Here is a 17146-nt window from a genome sequence, read left to right on the forward strand (position 1 = left end):
ATGTAGATTTCTTTTTCCTTCTAAGGTAGCAATCTGTGTTTGTGCTAATAAATACTTAGCTGGGCCTTGAAGACGATTTTAAAAAATGATGTAAGTACCCTCGCCAAGAACTTTCCATCCTATAAACGAGAGGCTTGCCTTCACGCAGGTGTCTGTGATTACATTTCAGCACAGTATTCCATTCCTTACTGTTTCTAATTCAGTAGTAGTCATAGTCTCTTCCACAATGTTTTCTTCACTCTGCGCTCCACATTTTCATATCATTGTTACCATCTCATCTTTGTCCTTTATCTAATTATTGTTACATGACACCAGGCCTTCCCAGGAAGTTCTCTCCTATTCCCCCTTGCTTACTCCACTGCCCCCAGCCCGTGACCCGCTCTTAGTCTTTTGCAAACTTTTCTCCTGCCTTCTTGCCCGCCTGCCTTTTGCATAGGTGTCCTGCCATTGATTTTCCACTTCCTCATTTATATGTGGACTGCTGCCCAGTTTGCTGTGATATACTGTGAGTGAATTCTTGTTAATACCATTCCCCATTTAGTTTGAGGATTGGGTGTTGGATTTTTGTCCACCTGCCTTTGCCTCTCACAGTCCATGCTTAATACAGCAGTCACCATGCACGTGCTGCAATTGCAGATCCTACCCATCCCATGCCACGCCCTGCAGGGCTCCTCACCTTCTTACCCCTCACACCCTCTGCTCCATCCTGGGCTAGGGCCTCCTCCACCACAGGGCCATGCCCTGGCTATGCCCTCTGCCTGCAAGGATTCTACTCCAAGTGTGCTTCTCTTCGTCCCTCACCTTCTCCAAGTCTTTCCTCAAATGTCATCTTCTAAGTGAGGCCTCCCCTGACCAACCTACAGTATTTACAATTACAATTTGCCTGCCTCTAACTTCTTCATAGTCCCCTTCTCTGAAACCTTCCACAGTGTGCTATACTATTTCTTTGCATCTCCAAGGCAAAGTGTAAGCTACATGATTGTGGAGACTTTGGTCTATTTCACTCACTGCTGCATGGAGTTCTAAAACTGTGTTCCAACCCAAATCTCAACTTGACAGAGTGGCTGCTCAATAAATATGTCGAATGAAGGAATTAGAGGCACCCGTTGACTTGTCCTCAACTGTAATGCAATCTGTTTTTGCAAACATCTTTCATCATCTTTCTTGTGTTGAATTTGAGCTTTCATATACTGTATGCCTGAACACATATGTTGAAATGCTCACAGGGGTTTGGTTTTCATTATTCTTTTTTTGAGACAGGGTGTCTGTCACCCAGGTCAGGCTGGAGAGCAGTGGCACTGTCACAGCTAACTGCCTTGACCTCCCAGGCTTGAGCCATCCTCCTGAATACCTGGAACTGCAGGTTCAGGTCACGATGCCCAGCTAATCTTTTTTTTTTTTTTTTTTTTTTTTTTAAGAAATGAGGTCTCATCCTATTGAGGCTGTTTGAGGCTGGTCTCAAACTCCTGGGCTTAAGCAATCCTTTGGGCCTACCAAAGTGCTAGAATTACTGGCGTGTGCCACCACACCCAGCCTAGGGTTTGGTCTTAACCATTAAAAGTTTCTCATTCCTTGAAAGCACCATGAGCAAAGCACCCTATGCCTATGAGAATCACCCACCCACCACCCCAAGAGAGAAGCCACAGGGTCTTTGAACAATGCCAGAGAAGAAAGCCTCTTCCCCTCCTTTTCCTAGTCCAGCCTAACTGGGGAGGATGAAATATTCCAGGGTAGCTCGCACTTCTCAACCCCGCCTAGCAGACGGATCCAGGAGGGGCTACTGCACCCTTTATGAGGTTCCCATTTGGGGTTAGCTGGCAGCCCTTCCCAGTCTCATACCCAGTCCTAGAATACTCCCCCAACCCACCCCTGCCTGCTCACCATATCCCATCATTACAGATTCTCCAGTCAAATACTTTAACAACTTTAATACATAATTAACATACTATAAAAATCATCAAGTCTACAATTCAGTATGTTTTGGTATATTCAGAGTTTCGTTACCTGATATGGTTTGGCTGTATTCCCACCCAAATCTCAACTTGAATTGTATCTCCCAAAATCCCCACGTTGTGGGAGGGACCCAGGGGAATGGTAATTGACTCATGGGGGCTGGTCTTTCCCATGCTATTCTCATGAGTGAATGAATATGTCTCACGAGATCTGAGATGTTTATCAGGGATTTTCACTTTTGCTTCTCTCGCATTTTCTCTTGCCACCGCCATTATAAGAAGTGCCTTCCATCTCCCACCATGATTCTGAGGCCTCCCCAGCCATATGGAATAGTAAGTCCAATTAAACCTCTTTTTCTTTTCAGTCTCTGGAATGTCTTTATCAGCAGCATGAAAACAGACAAATAGAGTAAATTGTTACCAGCAGAGGGGGGCGTTGCTGAAAAGATACCCAAAAATGTGGAAGCTACTTTGGAACTGAGTAACAAACAGAGGTTGGAACGGTTTGGAGGGCTCAAAAGATGACAGGAAAATGTAAGAACACTTGGAACTTCCTAGAGACTTGTTGAATGGCTTTGCCCAAAATGCTGATTGCAATATGGACAAAAAAGTCCAGGCTGAGGTGGTCTCAGAGGTGAGGAACTTGTTGGGAACTGGAGTAAAGATGGCTTTTGTAAACGTTTTAACAAAGAGACTGGCAGCATTCTGCCCCGTCCTAGAGATTTGTGGAACTTTGAACTTGAGAATGATGATTTAGGGTATCTGGCAGATATTTCTAAGCAGCAAAGCATTCAAGTCATGACTTGGGTACCATTAAAGGCATTCAGTTTTCTAAGGGATGTAGAGCATTAAAGTTTGGAAAATTTACAGCCTATGTGATAGAAAAGAAAAACTCACTTTCTGGGGAGAAATTCAAGCTGGCTGTAGAAATTTGCATAAGTATCAAGAAGCCTAATGTTAATCCCCAAGATCATGGGAAAAATGTCTCCAGGACATGTCAGAGACCTTCACAGCAGCCCCTCCCATCACAGGCCTGGAGGCCTAGATGAAAAAACTGGTTTCGTGGGCCAGGCCCAAGGTCCCTGTGCTGTGTGCAACCCAGGGATGTGGAGCCATGTCCCAGCTGCTCCAGCTGTGGCTGAAGGGGGTCAAGGTCCAGCTCAGGTTGTAACTTCAGAGGGTGGAAGCCCCAAGCCTTCGCAGCTTCCATGTGGTATTGAGCCTGCAGGTGCACAGAAGTCAAGAACTGAGTTTGGGAACCTCTGTCCAGATTTCAGAAGATTTATGCAAACACCTGGATGACCAGGCAAAAGTTTGTTGCAGAGGCACGGCCCTCATGGAGAACCTCTGCTAGGGCAGTGCAGAAGGAAAATATGGGATCAGAGCCCCCACACAGCATTTCTACTGGAGCACTGCCTAGTGGAGCTGTGAGAAGAGGGCCACAGTCTTCCAGACCCCAAAATGATAGATCCACCAGCAGCTTGCACCAAGCACCTGGGAAAGCGACAGACACTCAACACCAGCTCATGAAAACAACTGGGAGGGAGGCTGTACCCTGCAAAGCCACAAAGGTGGTGCTGCCCAAGACTATGGGAACCCATCTCTTGAATCAGCATGACCTTGATGTGAGACATGGAATCAAAGGAGATGATTTTGGAGATCATTTAAAACTTGACTGCTCGTGGGGCACAGTGGCTTACGCCTGTAATTCCAGCACTTTGGGAGGTGGAGGCAGGTGGGTCACCTGAGGTCAGGAGTTTGAGACAGGCCTGGTCAACATGGTGAAACCTCATCTCTACTAAAAGTACAAAAACTTAGCCAGGCATAGTGGCATAATTCCACTCCTCAGGAGGCTGAGACAGGAGAATCATTTGAACCTGGGAGGCAGAGGTTGCAGTGAGCTGAGATTGTGCCACTGCACTATAGCCTGGGCAACAGAGTGAGACTATGTCTCAGAAAACAAACAAACAAACAAACAAATTAGCCAGACATGGTGGCAGGCACCTCTAATCCCAGCTACTTGGGAGGCTGAGGCAGGAGAATACTTGGGCCTGGGAGGCGGAGGTTGCAGTGAGCCAAGATCACACCATTGTACTCCAGCCTAAGCCACAAAAGCAAAACTCTGTCTTAAAAACAAAACAAACAAAAAAACTTGACTGACCTGCTAGATTTCAGACTTACATGGGCCCTGTAACCCCTTTTTTTGGCCAATTTCTTTCATTTGGATCAGCTGTGTTTACTCAATGCCTGTACCCCCACTGTATCTAGGAAGTAACTAGCTTGCTTTTGATTTTACAGGCTCATATGCAGAAGAAACTTGCCTTGTCTCACATGACTTTGGACTGCCGACTTTTGGGTTAATGCTGAAATGAGCTAAGACTTTGGGGGACTGTTGGGAAGGCATGATTGGTTTTGAAATGCGAGGACATACGATTTGTAGGGGCCAGGGGTGGAACAGTATGGTTTGGCTGGATCCTCACCCAAATCTCAACTTGATTTGTATCTCCCAGAATTCTCATGTGTTGTGGGAGGGACCCAGGGGGAGATAATTGAATCATGGGGGCTGGTCCTTCCCATGCTATTCTCATGATAGTAAGTCTCACGAGATCAGATGGGTTGATCAGTGGTTTCCACTTTTCTCTCATTTTCACTTGCCACCACCATGTAAGAAGTGCCTTTTACCTCTCACCATGATTCTGAGCCCCACCCCCCCCCAGCCATGTGGAACTATAAGTCCAATTAAACCTCTTTTTCTTCCCAGTCTCAGGTACGGCTTTCTCAGCAGCATGAAAACAGACTAACACACCACCATTATGACAATCTAATTTCAGAACATTTTCATCACCCAAAAGGAAACCCCTTACCATTCACAGTTACTCCCTATTCTGCTCCTCCTGCCCTCAGCCCCTGGCAACCACCAGTCTACTTTGTCTATAGATTTGCCCATCATGAACATTTCATCTAATGGAATCATGCAATATGTGGTCTTTTGTGAATGGTTTGTTTCACTTAACATTTTTGAACTTCATCTATATCATAGCATGTATCCGTGTTTCATGCCTCTTGATTTCCAAGTAGTAGCCCATTGTACGGAGAGACTATATCATATTTATCCATTCAGCACATAGTGTTCAGGTTGTTTCCACTCTTTCACTATTGTGACTCATGCTGCTGTAAACATTCATGTACAGGTTTTTGTATGGATGAATGTTTACATTTCTCTTGGGTATATACCAAGAAACGGAATTGGTAGATCATATGGTAACTCCATGTTTCACATTTTAAGCAGCTCTCAGACTTTTCCAAAGCCACTGCATCATTTTACATTCACACCAGCAATGTATCCCATCAGCTTTCATTCTCAAGGGACAGCATAGACCAACCTGTACTCCCTCTGTGCCACCTTCAAGGGTTCATTAAAATGTAAGTCACTCTGATTTGGGGGCATGTCACTTTCGAATATACTTTCAAGAGGGTATCTGGTAAGAAAGGAATGACAGTGACAGCCTCTTTAGCAGCCTCAGAATGCACCGGGGTCTCTGATCTCACCAGGACGTTTCCTATCATTTTGCCTCACTCTCTGCTAGCTCCAGCCCAGGTTAGAGGACTTCCCTGATGTGACCACAATCACAGCACCTTCTATAATATCTCTCCAGTTAATCTGCACATTCTTTTGAGGGAACAGGATGTATTTAGTTATTTCAAATATGAAAATGATGTCTTATTCAAATATGGTTCTATATCCATGTTTAGTGGACACATGATATCCACCATTAAGTGAATGACTGAGGTTCTTGGTGGGGGGGTGGTAGTAATATACTCTTAGCAGTATATCTAACATTAAAAAAAAAGTACCCTCTTGAAATTCTTGAAAGCTGTGTCTTAGAACTGAGTCACCCTTTTGGGGTGCCAACAAGTGCTACGTATTGTGAAAAAGACAGGGGCCATGATCAGTAGGAAGTCCTCTTCCTGCCTTGGCCTTCCTGTGAGCCAGATCTCAATGGGGCAAGGGAGCAAGCTGCCCCCACCTTCAGTGAGGGCTCTCACTTAGAACCTCCATGAAGTTCTTTTGGCCTCACTTTTATTTTTTAATGTTAGTGTATACACTTGGTCACTACTCCTCAGCACAGGAGTAGTGACATCATCACATTTGGATTTGGATTAAGATCTGTTCCTTCTCTTCCTGCTATAAAGTAGAATTGTCAAGGTGGGACTTCCACCTTTGTCTGAATATGCAGTGTCAAATCCTTTCCACAAAAAGTATCTATTAAAAGCTGGACAAAATTGATATTTCCGTACTCTAGAAATTGAACAAAGTTATACACTATGGAAAGGGTTTATGTTTGAAAAACTGGGGCACAGTGGGTGTTTGTGGAGTCCTTTCCTAGGGCTGCAGGCATGCCCCCACCAGCTCAGCTGGGTTAGAGCTTTGGCCAGGGCAGGACAGACTCTGAGGACTCTGACAGTCCAATGAGACTCACTTAATTCGCAACAGTGGACAATGCCCATACCCAGAGAAGTCAGTGGAGGTGGCAATCTCAGAGGATAAGCGAGGAGAGCTAATGGTACCACAAGCTGGGAATTGTGTGGTTGGGCCAAGCGCATTCCTAGATGGGGCTGCAAACAGACATGGAGGAGACCTAGAAAGGGTCTCGACAACACATCCACCACTGGCTGCCCCTGAGGCTGGACACAGGAGACTGAAGAGACACATCATCAAAATTAAAAGATGTTAAACTTCAAAAGACACTGCTAAGAAAATAAAAAGCCAAAGCCTGAGAGAAAATATTTGCAAATCATATATCTGATAAGGTGCTTCTATCCAGAATATATAAAGATTTCTTACAAAGGAAAATAATGCCATTTAAAAATGGGCAAAAGAGGCTGGAGTAGTGGCTCATGCCTGTAATCCCAGCACTCTGGTAGGTCAAAGCAGGCAGACCACCTGAGCCCAGGAGTTTGAGACCAGCCTGGCCAACATGGCAAAACCCCATCTCTACTAAAAATACAAAAATTAGCTGGGCATGGTGGCAGGTGCCTGTAATCCCAGCTACTCAGGAGGCTGAAGTAAGAAGATCTCTTGAACCTGGGAGATGGAAGTTGCAGCAAGCCCAGATCACACCACTGCACTCCAGCTTGGATGACAGAGCAAGACCCAGTCTCAAATTAATTAAAAATAGGCAAAAAGATATGAATAGAGGTTTTATCAAAGAAGATACACAGAAGGGAAATAAAGCACACTAAACGACACACCACTAGCTATTAGAGAAATGCTAATGAAAATTACAATAAAATACCTCTATGTGTCAGCTAGAATGGCAGGTTTGGGTGAAGATGCAGAGAAACGACAACCCTTGCATCTCATAGCAAGAATGCAAGATTATACAGCCACTTTAGAAAAGAGTTTATTGGTGGTTTTTTGTTTTGGTTTTGTTTTTGTTTTTTAGCCAGCACTTGCTCTGTCACCGAGGCTGGAGGGCAATGGGGCAATCATGGCTCACAGCAACTTCTGCCTCCCAGGTTCCAGTGACTCTCCTGCCTCAGCCTCCCAGTAGCTGGGATTACAGGCGTGTGCCACCACACCAAGATAATTTTTGCATTTTTTTTAGAGACGGGGTTTTACCATGTTGGACAGGCTGATCTCAAACTCCTGACCTCAGGTGATCTGCCTGCTTTGACCTCCCAAAGTGCTGGGATTACAGGCGTGAACCACCATGCCTGGCCAGCTATTTCTTTAAAAGAAACTTACCATACAGTCCAGCAATTCCTCCCCTAGCCATCTACACAAGACAAATGAAGAAATGTCCATACAAAGACATGTATATCTATATACAATCACAGTAACATTCTTCGTAAGAGCCCCAAACTGAAAATAACTCAAATGTTCAACTGACGAATTAGCAAAATGTACTAATAAAGAGTATTAATATATGCAAAACATGCCATGTGTAAAAACATACTGTATAATTCAATTTATGTGAAATATTCACAAAAGGCAAACTCCCACAGACAGGAAGCAGATCAGTGGTTGCCGAAAGCTGAGGGTTGGAGTGGGGATTAACTGCAAATGGGCACGAGGAAACTTTTTGGAAGATCATGGAAGTGCTCTCAAACTGGATCTGGTGGTGGTGGCACAATGTTACATTATGTAAATTGTAACTCAATAAAGCTGCTGGGGGTGGGGGGAGGGAATAGAGTATCTGACAATTCAAATGTATCCGTCTTACCTGGACTAGCGGAAGCCTGTTTCCTTTTCTTCACAACGTCTTGAGATTTACTAAAACCAATGAAAAATATATTTAATAGATTATTCCAGAATGTTCACCAAACTCCTTTCTTGCCCAGGCCTCATCTGAAGCTTAAATAAACAGAAAATCATTCGAGCCAGGTGTGGTGGCTTATGCTTGTAATCCCAGCACTTTGGGAGGCAGAGGCAGGTGGCTCACTTAAGATCAAAAATTGGAGACTAGCTTGGGCAATATGGTGAAACCCCATCTCTACCAAAATAAAAAAAATACAAAAAAATTTTACAAAAATTAGCCAAACACGGTGGCATGTGCCTGTAGTCTCAGCTACTCAGGAGGCTAAAAGGTGGGAGGATCACTTGATCCTGGAAGGCCGAGGCTGCAATAAGCCATGATTATGCCACTGCGTGATCATGCCACTTGGGCAACAGAGCAAGACCCTGTCTCCAGAAAGAAAGAAAACAACAAAAAAACGAAAACAAAAGAAAAAAGAATCATCTGGACACTAATTTAAACTCAAGTTGGATGCACAGCAGAAAGTCTGAGAGTTAAACCCCAAGCCCTATATACCCTGTTCATGTTACAAGTTGAGAGAGCACAGTTTGAAATTTCACTTTCGCCTAGGCACTGTGGCTCACACCTACAATCCCAGCACTTTGGGAGGCGGAGGCAGGCAGATCACGAGGTCAGGAGTTCAAGACCAGCCTGACCAACGTGGTGAAACCCTGTCTCTACTAAAAATACAAAAATTAGCCAGGCGTGGTGGCACGCACCTGTAATACCACATACTCAGGAGGCTGAGGCAGGAGAATTGCTTGAACCCAGGATACGGAGGTTGCAGTGAGCTGAGATCACGCCATTGCACTCCACTGTTGGCAACAAGAGCAAGACGTCATCTCAAAAAAAAAATTTTTTTTTTGTCATTTCACTTTTACTAGGTGACAATGCGATCCTTAGGATGCATTCTCCCTCAGTAATTCTTTCACTCTCTTGAGTGACAAGGCTCTTGCTTCACCAGCCTATTCCTTTTGTACACAGTAGAGAACCAGATTGGATTCTCTCCATTCCTTCTGGGAACTCACTTTGCCATCATCAGGCTTTACTAAATGATTATTGATGCTTATCTGATGATTTAAGAAGATTGTCCATTTCTGTACAGGAAAACGATGAGATTAAAGTAGGAATGGCTTCTCATTTTGGTTAAATTATCTAGACCTGATTTTTATTTACAGCTACTACATAAAGATTCTCAAATCCTTACAGTCCCTCCTCAATGAGTGAATTTTAAACTCGTAAGTTTCAAGAAGGGGGCAGACAAGACTATGGTCAGGAAAGACAGGTCTTATGGTGGTCAGATGGTGGTCACCTGTGTTCCCACACACCGGTTTATATATCTGTCATCACCTTGATCAACTTCCACTTCATATGACATTCACTTCTGTACTTATCTGTCTCTGTGACCAGGCAGAAAACTACTAGTTTTAAGATTTTGCTTCGTGTGACGACAAAGCACAGGGCTGGGTCAGGCAGACATTTCAGGTTTGCTGCAGTGGATCAATGCTTTGTCCATCATTCAAGGAACACTTCCCGTTACCCACCACCTGAAGCAGACATGGCCAAAGCGGTGGTTACTTTTCTGCTCAGTCTTATAACCTGTCGTTTCCATTGCGGACAGGCAATGGAAGAGGAGCAGATAGGAAGGATGGAAGTAAACTAAGAATTACTAATCAGCTACTCAATGCTGGACAATGAGTTTTCACTGAATCCTTTAAACAATCCTATTAGCTAGGAATCATGAGACCCACCTTAGAACTCTGCAAAATAAAAGCTCTGGGGAAGGGGATAGGAGATGTCCAAGAGGCAAGAGGGAATGTGTACAGCTGGGTCTTGAGACCAAGCTCCAAGCTTTGTGTATTTGTTCAGAAGGTGGAGAGCCTACAGAGAGCAGGCATCATGCCAGACAGTGGGTACAAAGCGGCCAACCCAAACAGACATCATGTGGTTTGTGTAGAGCTTAAACCTCTAAGAAGGGGCACACATTATTCAAGAGACTCACAAAAATACATGTGATTACAAACTGTGCTGATACCATAAAAGTTCAGTACTCTTTGTAATAATAGAACACTGCCTCTCAACAAATACAGATGTTTGGTAATCACCAGAACTTATTTTATTCCCAGCCCTGAAGATGTCACTGTAGGTGCTGGTGATGGGAGGGACACGGCACAATACTTACGTATATCTGTCATTATGTTGTAAACACTGGTTGAATATTTCTTCTCCAGTGAGAAAATGGCACAACAAAGTCGAAATATAATTTCAGTTTTATTTTCCTATATCAGTTTCAGTAAAAGATTCAGATAACTGATTGACACATATCATAGGCTATCACCCATATATTTATACCCTAAATATATACTGTTTATGCTTTTTCTTTTTTACAGAATAGGTGACACTACCTTCGTTCAAAGCAAAGTGAAAATGAAGACATACTCTAATTTTAAAAAGAGGGGTGTGTGGTCTTTTACTCTCAGAGAGTGAATGTGCATCACCACCACAAGGGGAAAGCACCGAGGAAGAATGGGCACCCCACAGGTCGGAGAGTCCATCAGGAGGTACAAGTAGAGTACCTCCAAAAACAGCAAATTTGGACCAATTAGGCGTTCCTGTGATTCCTAATTTTTCATTTTCCTACCACTGCATGTCTACACTGGAATTTAAGCCATCTTCACAGTGCAAACATCAAAACGATCCAAGTCAGGGTTTTCTGGCAATCTTTTGCTAAAATATATTCTATTTTAATATATATGCTATCAAAGTATGCCTAAAAGGTCGATCTTGGGAGCTCTGTTAAAATTAAGAATTTGCTTTTTTTAACATATAAAATGTACATTCAACTCTAAAAGTACATCTGAGAAAAGCTATTACTGTGATCCCAAATATTTCTAGCTTCATATTTGGTTTTAATAATATTGATTTTATAACACACATATTCAGTAATGCTTTCTTATAATTCTGTATCTCAATGCCTTACCAATTATTTTAAATAAAAATGGGGGGGGGAAAGGATCTGCAAATCTCAAGAGTTCTTACTCATGCAAACTACTAAGTTTTTAATATAAGTTCTTATCACAAAATTTTCATTTTATTTAAACTTTGATAGCCTAAATTTTTATGATCAATATTTGAAGCTGTAATGGGACAAATAAAAACACAAGATGTTGAAAATTAAACTTGTAGTGGCCTAATTTTAAAAGTGATCATTCCCTTCTATAACATTTCCAATACCAATTTTAGATTTGTATGGATAGTGTGAAATACACTGGCTGAACACATGCCTTGATGACGAATGTATGTCCATAAAATGGACTCTTGGTACTGAGTGAATCTATGACTAATCACATGTACATGTGACAAGGCTGCTGGCTGACTGCATCAGTGGAACCCAGGTATAGCTGCACTCTTTTGCTTTAGGTATAGTAGTCAGATGGAAATATAAAATAATGGAAAGTTTCTGCTGATTTAAACAAAAATATTTACTCTTTTCATTAGCAAAACATTATTTAAAATATATCTATTTCTCCCCTCTGAACATTTAACTAGGAGCATTGGGCAATTTTTGAAGGTTTAGTGCTGACTGTTTAATACAATAAATATAGCTGGGAGAGCACACAGCAGCAGTAGCTTACATACGTTCACCGATAAGAAATTTACTCTCATCTGGTTAGTGTCCAGTCCACCAAAGAAAAGGTTTGGCATTCGTGTGCTTTTTATTCTTGGTAGGAATCAATCCTGCTTGATTTTCACTCTTGGAAGAAAAAATAATCATCGGATATCCCCAGATTTTATGACATGATGCAAAAGAGCAATGGGACAAAGGTGACCTACGACCAAAAAGCTGGACTGGGATCAGGTCTCCAGGCAGATCCTCATTCTTGCGAGGCAAGTCTACAAAAAGCTGCATTAGAAGCCAGCAGTGAGACATCAGGGACATGGGGGCGGGTCACTCCCACTCGAGGAGTATCTCCTGCTCCGCTGCAGCCACAACCCTGACTCTACCCTACAGAACCATGGAAGCCAGTTCACAGGGAAACAAGGAAAAGTGAAGCACATTGATTAGAGAAGGCCCAGGCCACAGGTCATTGTTTTAAGTGGCCTCCTGAGCTATTGTCCTTTGTTGAGATAATCTGTGGAGGGTCTGTACACTGTGTTCTTCATAGCAGAATTCTGCTTTGTTGCTCTTGAAAAGGTTTTGCGAGGCTGTAATTTTCCAAACAATTTTATCAGAAGTAGTTTGATGCCCGTTCTTTCCAACAAACCAATCAGGGCAAAAATTTCAGGCTCCCTCCCCTGAATTTTAAAACTACCTAAAGGCAGAATATTTTCCCCTGGCAAATGATTACTTCTTTGAAAAGTAGAATCTTTTTTCTTTTTTTTAAACCCAACTAAGTCCTTTAGGAAGTACTCCAGACTACATGAAGAGGAAGTGCAGGAAAGAACTGCCTTCCTATTGTGCCTTACATAAAACATTTTGCTAAAATTAAGAGCAATTCCAAGTGCAAAAGTAAATATTTGTGCAAAAAGGCACACTGCCAGGTGCAGTCTTAAAACATCCTAACTTACTCATTTTATACTGTCTGACTCTTTAAATACCAGTCTCTTAAATTACAAAACCTAGCAAGTAAGGGGAAGGAAGTTCACATCAGAAAATACACTTTAGAAAAGGTACAAGATGTTTTGCTGGCAATTTGCTACTTATTTCATAACATAGATCAAGTAAGTGTTTGTTAAATATTCACAGTAATTTCAGAGAGAAACATGTCTCCAAAACTTCAATCTATTGCATTTCTAACTATTTTTCTGTATAATTACAAAACATCTGTCAGTGTTTTTCTGCAGAGTTCCTTCTTGTCAGTCCTTCACTCTCTGGATCCAGTTATACCTTCAAGGCGGGTTATAGGATTCCTTTCTCAATGAGATGAATCTTCAGGGTTTTATATATATTTAACTGATGTTCTGGTTGAAGCACCAACAACTGCTGTAGCACTTTGCTGGGATTTGGGCCCCTGATGATAAGGCAAAGCAGACGAGTTCATGCTATTTTAATAAAGACAAGTGAAACATATACCCCCCAATTTAAAACAAACCATTCCTTTAAGTGTAGAGTAGCAATCTTTACAGAATTAAAACAGTTCTTGATAACAACTCACTTAACGTGCAATGTTATTGTCAAGGGGATAAACAGCCAGAACAATTCTGCTTTGAGAAGCGTACAGCAAAGAGGTAGAAAGAATGCACAAACACAAAACACAGGAGCAATCAAAGGCAAATGAAGGGGTGCAGATCTAAGCTCTACAAAATTCTCAAAAGGGCAACCTAAGTTAAAGTGGGGATAAATGGCACATCCTGAGATTGAATGAGACATAGGAACTATTCTGTAAGAAAAGGAGCCCGGTGAACATAGGACAAACCAAAAAGATGGCATGAAAATATAACTTAAATTTTTAACTTCAAACAAACTTCAGATAATGAAAGGTACTTTGTTGAAAAATATCTCCAGGGAGCTATGGATGTTCAGAGTCAGAACACAAAAGTCCTGAGCCTAGCGCTGAAGCCCTTCCTTACCAGTGATATAGGTAGGTGCCATGGCTTTTGTTCAAAAAAAATCTTAGGTCAACTCCAATATAAAAAACAAAATCACAGCAGATCTGCTTTAAAATCCAATGGGAAAAAGCAACATACAAGTAATGTATAGGCACAGCACAGAATTCTAAGAAAAACATTTACATGCGTAAATAAACATATGACTTACAATAAAGACTGTTCACATAGGATTATAGGAAGTAAAAATCCCAGCAACAAAAAAATGTCTGCTACCTAGTGATACCACAATGAGGATAAGTAGAGGAACTATTTACCCCAAAAATCTCTGACTTAACTAATTGTAAAGAGCCCAGATGAGCCATTCCATGGGTCCTCTTCATGCATGTGGCTCAACTCATTCACCAAAAAACTGGCCATATGCCTTTCACACTCAGGTTAGGACACTGTTCATCTTATTTCATTTATTTAAAAGAGTCAGCAACTTCACAGCATAAACCCAGAGAAGGGACCCACAGAGAAAAGGAAGGCTGCTTTAGCAAGTTCAGCGAAATGCAAAATTGTGTCAGCAGGTACTCCCAGCCAGTTGCATCCTAACACTCTCACTGTCTTCTAATAGTCTAAGTATCTGCTTTCAAATGGTGGACAACATGGCTCAGTATGACATCTTCCTACTAAGAGAAGAGCAATTTTTTAAAAAAGGAAGTGTATGAGTTAATGCCCTAAAAAGCTACCATATTCTGAAAACAAAGTTCTAAGGATTTAATCACTAATTACTAATGCCAAAATAGATCAATAAATAATATGCAAATAAGTTAAATACTCCCACTAAAAGAATAAAGATTGTCAACTGTGTTATAAATAAAATGGGAAAAAAATCATCTATATGCTTGCTAGAAAAAAGAAGTACATATTAAATATAAGGAAAAGAAATGTTAAAAGGAGAGACAAAGAAATACCACACAAACATTGACCAAAAGAAAACTGATGTTGCTATTCTAATTTTCAACAAAGTAGGCTTTAAGGCAAGCAGTAAAGACAGGTATTATATAATGACAAAAGGATCAATTCAACAGAAATATGACAATTCTAAATTTGTACATACCTAATACAACCTCAAAATATATAAAGCAAAAATTGATAGAACTACAAATAAAAATAGATACACTTACAATCACAATGAGAGACTGTAACAAAGCTCTCTGAGTAACTGATAGGACAAGGAGACCAATCACAAAAACAAAAATCAGTACAGAAGATTTAACTAAACCTCACCTAACTGACACACAAAAAACTACACCCAAAAACTACAGAATACACTTTTGCACATGGAGCATGTACCAGAACCGGTAACATGCTGTGCCAGAAAGCAGATCTCAAAATTATAAAATACTGAAATCACAGAGTATGTTTTTTGACCACAGTGGAATTAAGGAAGAAAAGTGAGAAAATCTCCATTTGTTTGAAAACTAATCAGTACACGTCTAAACCCATGTGTTAATGAAGATGTAATACTGGAAGTCAGAAAATATATGTAACTGAATAAGGGAATACAAATATCACAACTTCAAGGGAATACAGCGATATTTAATTTAATAGTCTTCAATGGACCGATTAGATAAGGCTAAAAATCAATAAACTAAGTTGTATCTCCAGAACTAAAAAAAGAACAGCGAATTGATCATTAAAAAGGACAAAAGAATGAAAGATGAGAGGAGAAATTAATTAGGTAAAAATATATAGTAGAGAAAATTAACAAAGACAGAAGTTGATACTTTTGAAAAGATTAATGAAATTCATAAACTCCTATCAAAGCTGTCTCAAAAACAGTTAATATAAAAATTCTGAGACTGCCGTGGTACATATTTAAAATGTGTATTTAGGAATCTCTAAATAGGAATCTCCTTCCAAGTACTATGAAGAAAATTCATGTTTTCTATGGCTCAGGCACTATTATTAAGTGTTCTGCTTCTGGGCCCCCAGTAGAGACCACAGAAAATAAAGTTAACATGCGGTTGATGTGGTTAGCCTTCACACCAAAACTGGTATTTCAAGGCAGATCCAAAACAGTAAGGTTAAATAACAAGAATTAACCACCCTTTATAAAATGGCAATATTTACCCTCCAGACAGCCTCTACACACAGAAGCGTGATCCCTTTGGCCTGCTTTATTTTGCTCTGTGACACTTAAAACCATCTAACAAACTATATTTGTTTGTTTGTTGTCCCTTTCTCATTCTTCCTTCAACTGCCAAATGGGAAAATATGAAGCCAGAGATTTGGTTTGTTTTGTCCCTAGAACATTCTACAACATGGCAGGAACTCAAGTGATAACTGGTTGACTGGATGAATTTCGTTATCTTCCTTTTTAACTCTTAGTATTTGTGACGTATTCAAGATCATTGCCACACCCACCGCTGAGAAATTAAATCTCCTCAAGTCTCAAATCCGACACCATCCACATTAACTGGGTCTTCAACCTGGTCCAGGACCGTGACAGATACTACAGCTTTTTTAAGTTGTTCAACAGTAGGTAAAACAATCACAATTTAACCACCCTGCTTAAGGCTCTAATTCCAGTTGGCACCATTCACTTTCATATTGTAGATTACCATTGATGAAAAAAGGTAACTTACTCAAACTAATGGTGATGGAAATGAGAACTCAAAGAAATCATCTAAAAAATGTCTTAAATGTAAAAGTACCTTATAAAACTTGCAATGTACACATGTACAAAAGTTGCCATCAAATACTGACAATCAAATCTGTCCATTATCCCACCATGTCCAGGAATGGTATTTGCAAAATCCTTTAGAAACAAACAAATATATTAGCAAATTTTCAAAACATCACCTGCTACAAAATTCCTGGCTGTGTCTCTTTGGTGTCATGGACTCACTCTAAGGAAAATATATTACCATTGAATTTTTTTTCTGAATAAAAATTTATTAGAACAAATCCAGCAGATTAAAACCACCATCTTCCAAATACATGCTTCTTTTAGAATTATTTCTGAATTAATCCACAGCATTCAAACATTCATTAAACATTAAATCCAGCACTTACCTTTCTCATTAATGAAACTTTTTCTAAATAAAAATTATATTAGCTATTACTAATCTAATTTTGTTACAGCTTTCTTAACCATTAGCTGTTTGGGAAGCTATTTTAGTGCTGTTAAAAGATGTACAACTGGTTCAACTTGTTTATACTAATAGTTCTTACTCTGAAATAAACATTTTACTACTATGATAAATATTTCTTGTTTTTTTAAGCGTCAGAGTAAAAAATAAAATTACAGTTAGCTCATCTGGGACACATTAGTCCATTAAATGGCTACACTGAGGG

General features: G+C 40.7%; 1 protein-coding gene and 1 long non-coding RNA gene across 5 annotated transcripts in view; both read right to left on the reverse strand.

Moving 5' to 3' along the window:
- Nucleotides 1-1913: 1913 nt before the first annotated feature.
- On the reverse strand, nucleotides 1914-8267 carry LOC144581802 (uncharacterized). Its single transcript, XR_013533033.1, has 2 exons — nucleotides 8180-8267; nucleotides 1914-3174 (listed from the first exon to the last, which is right to left on the reverse strand). It is a non-coding gene; the product is annotated as an uncharacterized LOC144581802 (long non-coding RNA).
- A 2236-nt stretch (nucleotides 8268-10503) lies between these two features.
- CDS1 (CDP-diacylglycerol synthase 1) overlaps nucleotides 10504-17146 on the reverse strand; it is a 78565-nt gene continuing 71922 nt past the window's right edge. For all 4 annotated transcript variants that reach the window (XM_078366938.1, XM_054253176.2, XM_054253177.2 and 1 more), the window contains 2 exons: nucleotides 16504-16607; nucleotides 10504-13263 (listed from right to left, as the gene is read on the reverse strand). In XM_078366938.1, coding sequence (XP_078223064.1) covers nucleotides 13152-13263; nucleotides 16504-16607 — 216 coding nt within the window. In that variant the 3' untranslated portion in view covers nucleotides 10504-13151. The remainder of the gene's footprint in view (nucleotides 13264-16503; nucleotides 16608-17146) is intronic.

Source organism: Callithrix jacchus, chromosome 3 (genome assembly GCF_049354715.1).
Source record: "Callithrix jacchus isolate 240 chromosome 3, calJac240_pri, whole genome shotgun sequence".
Taxonomy (NCBI): Eukaryota; Metazoa; Chordata; class Mammalia; order Primates; family Cebidae; genus Callithrix; species Callithrix jacchus.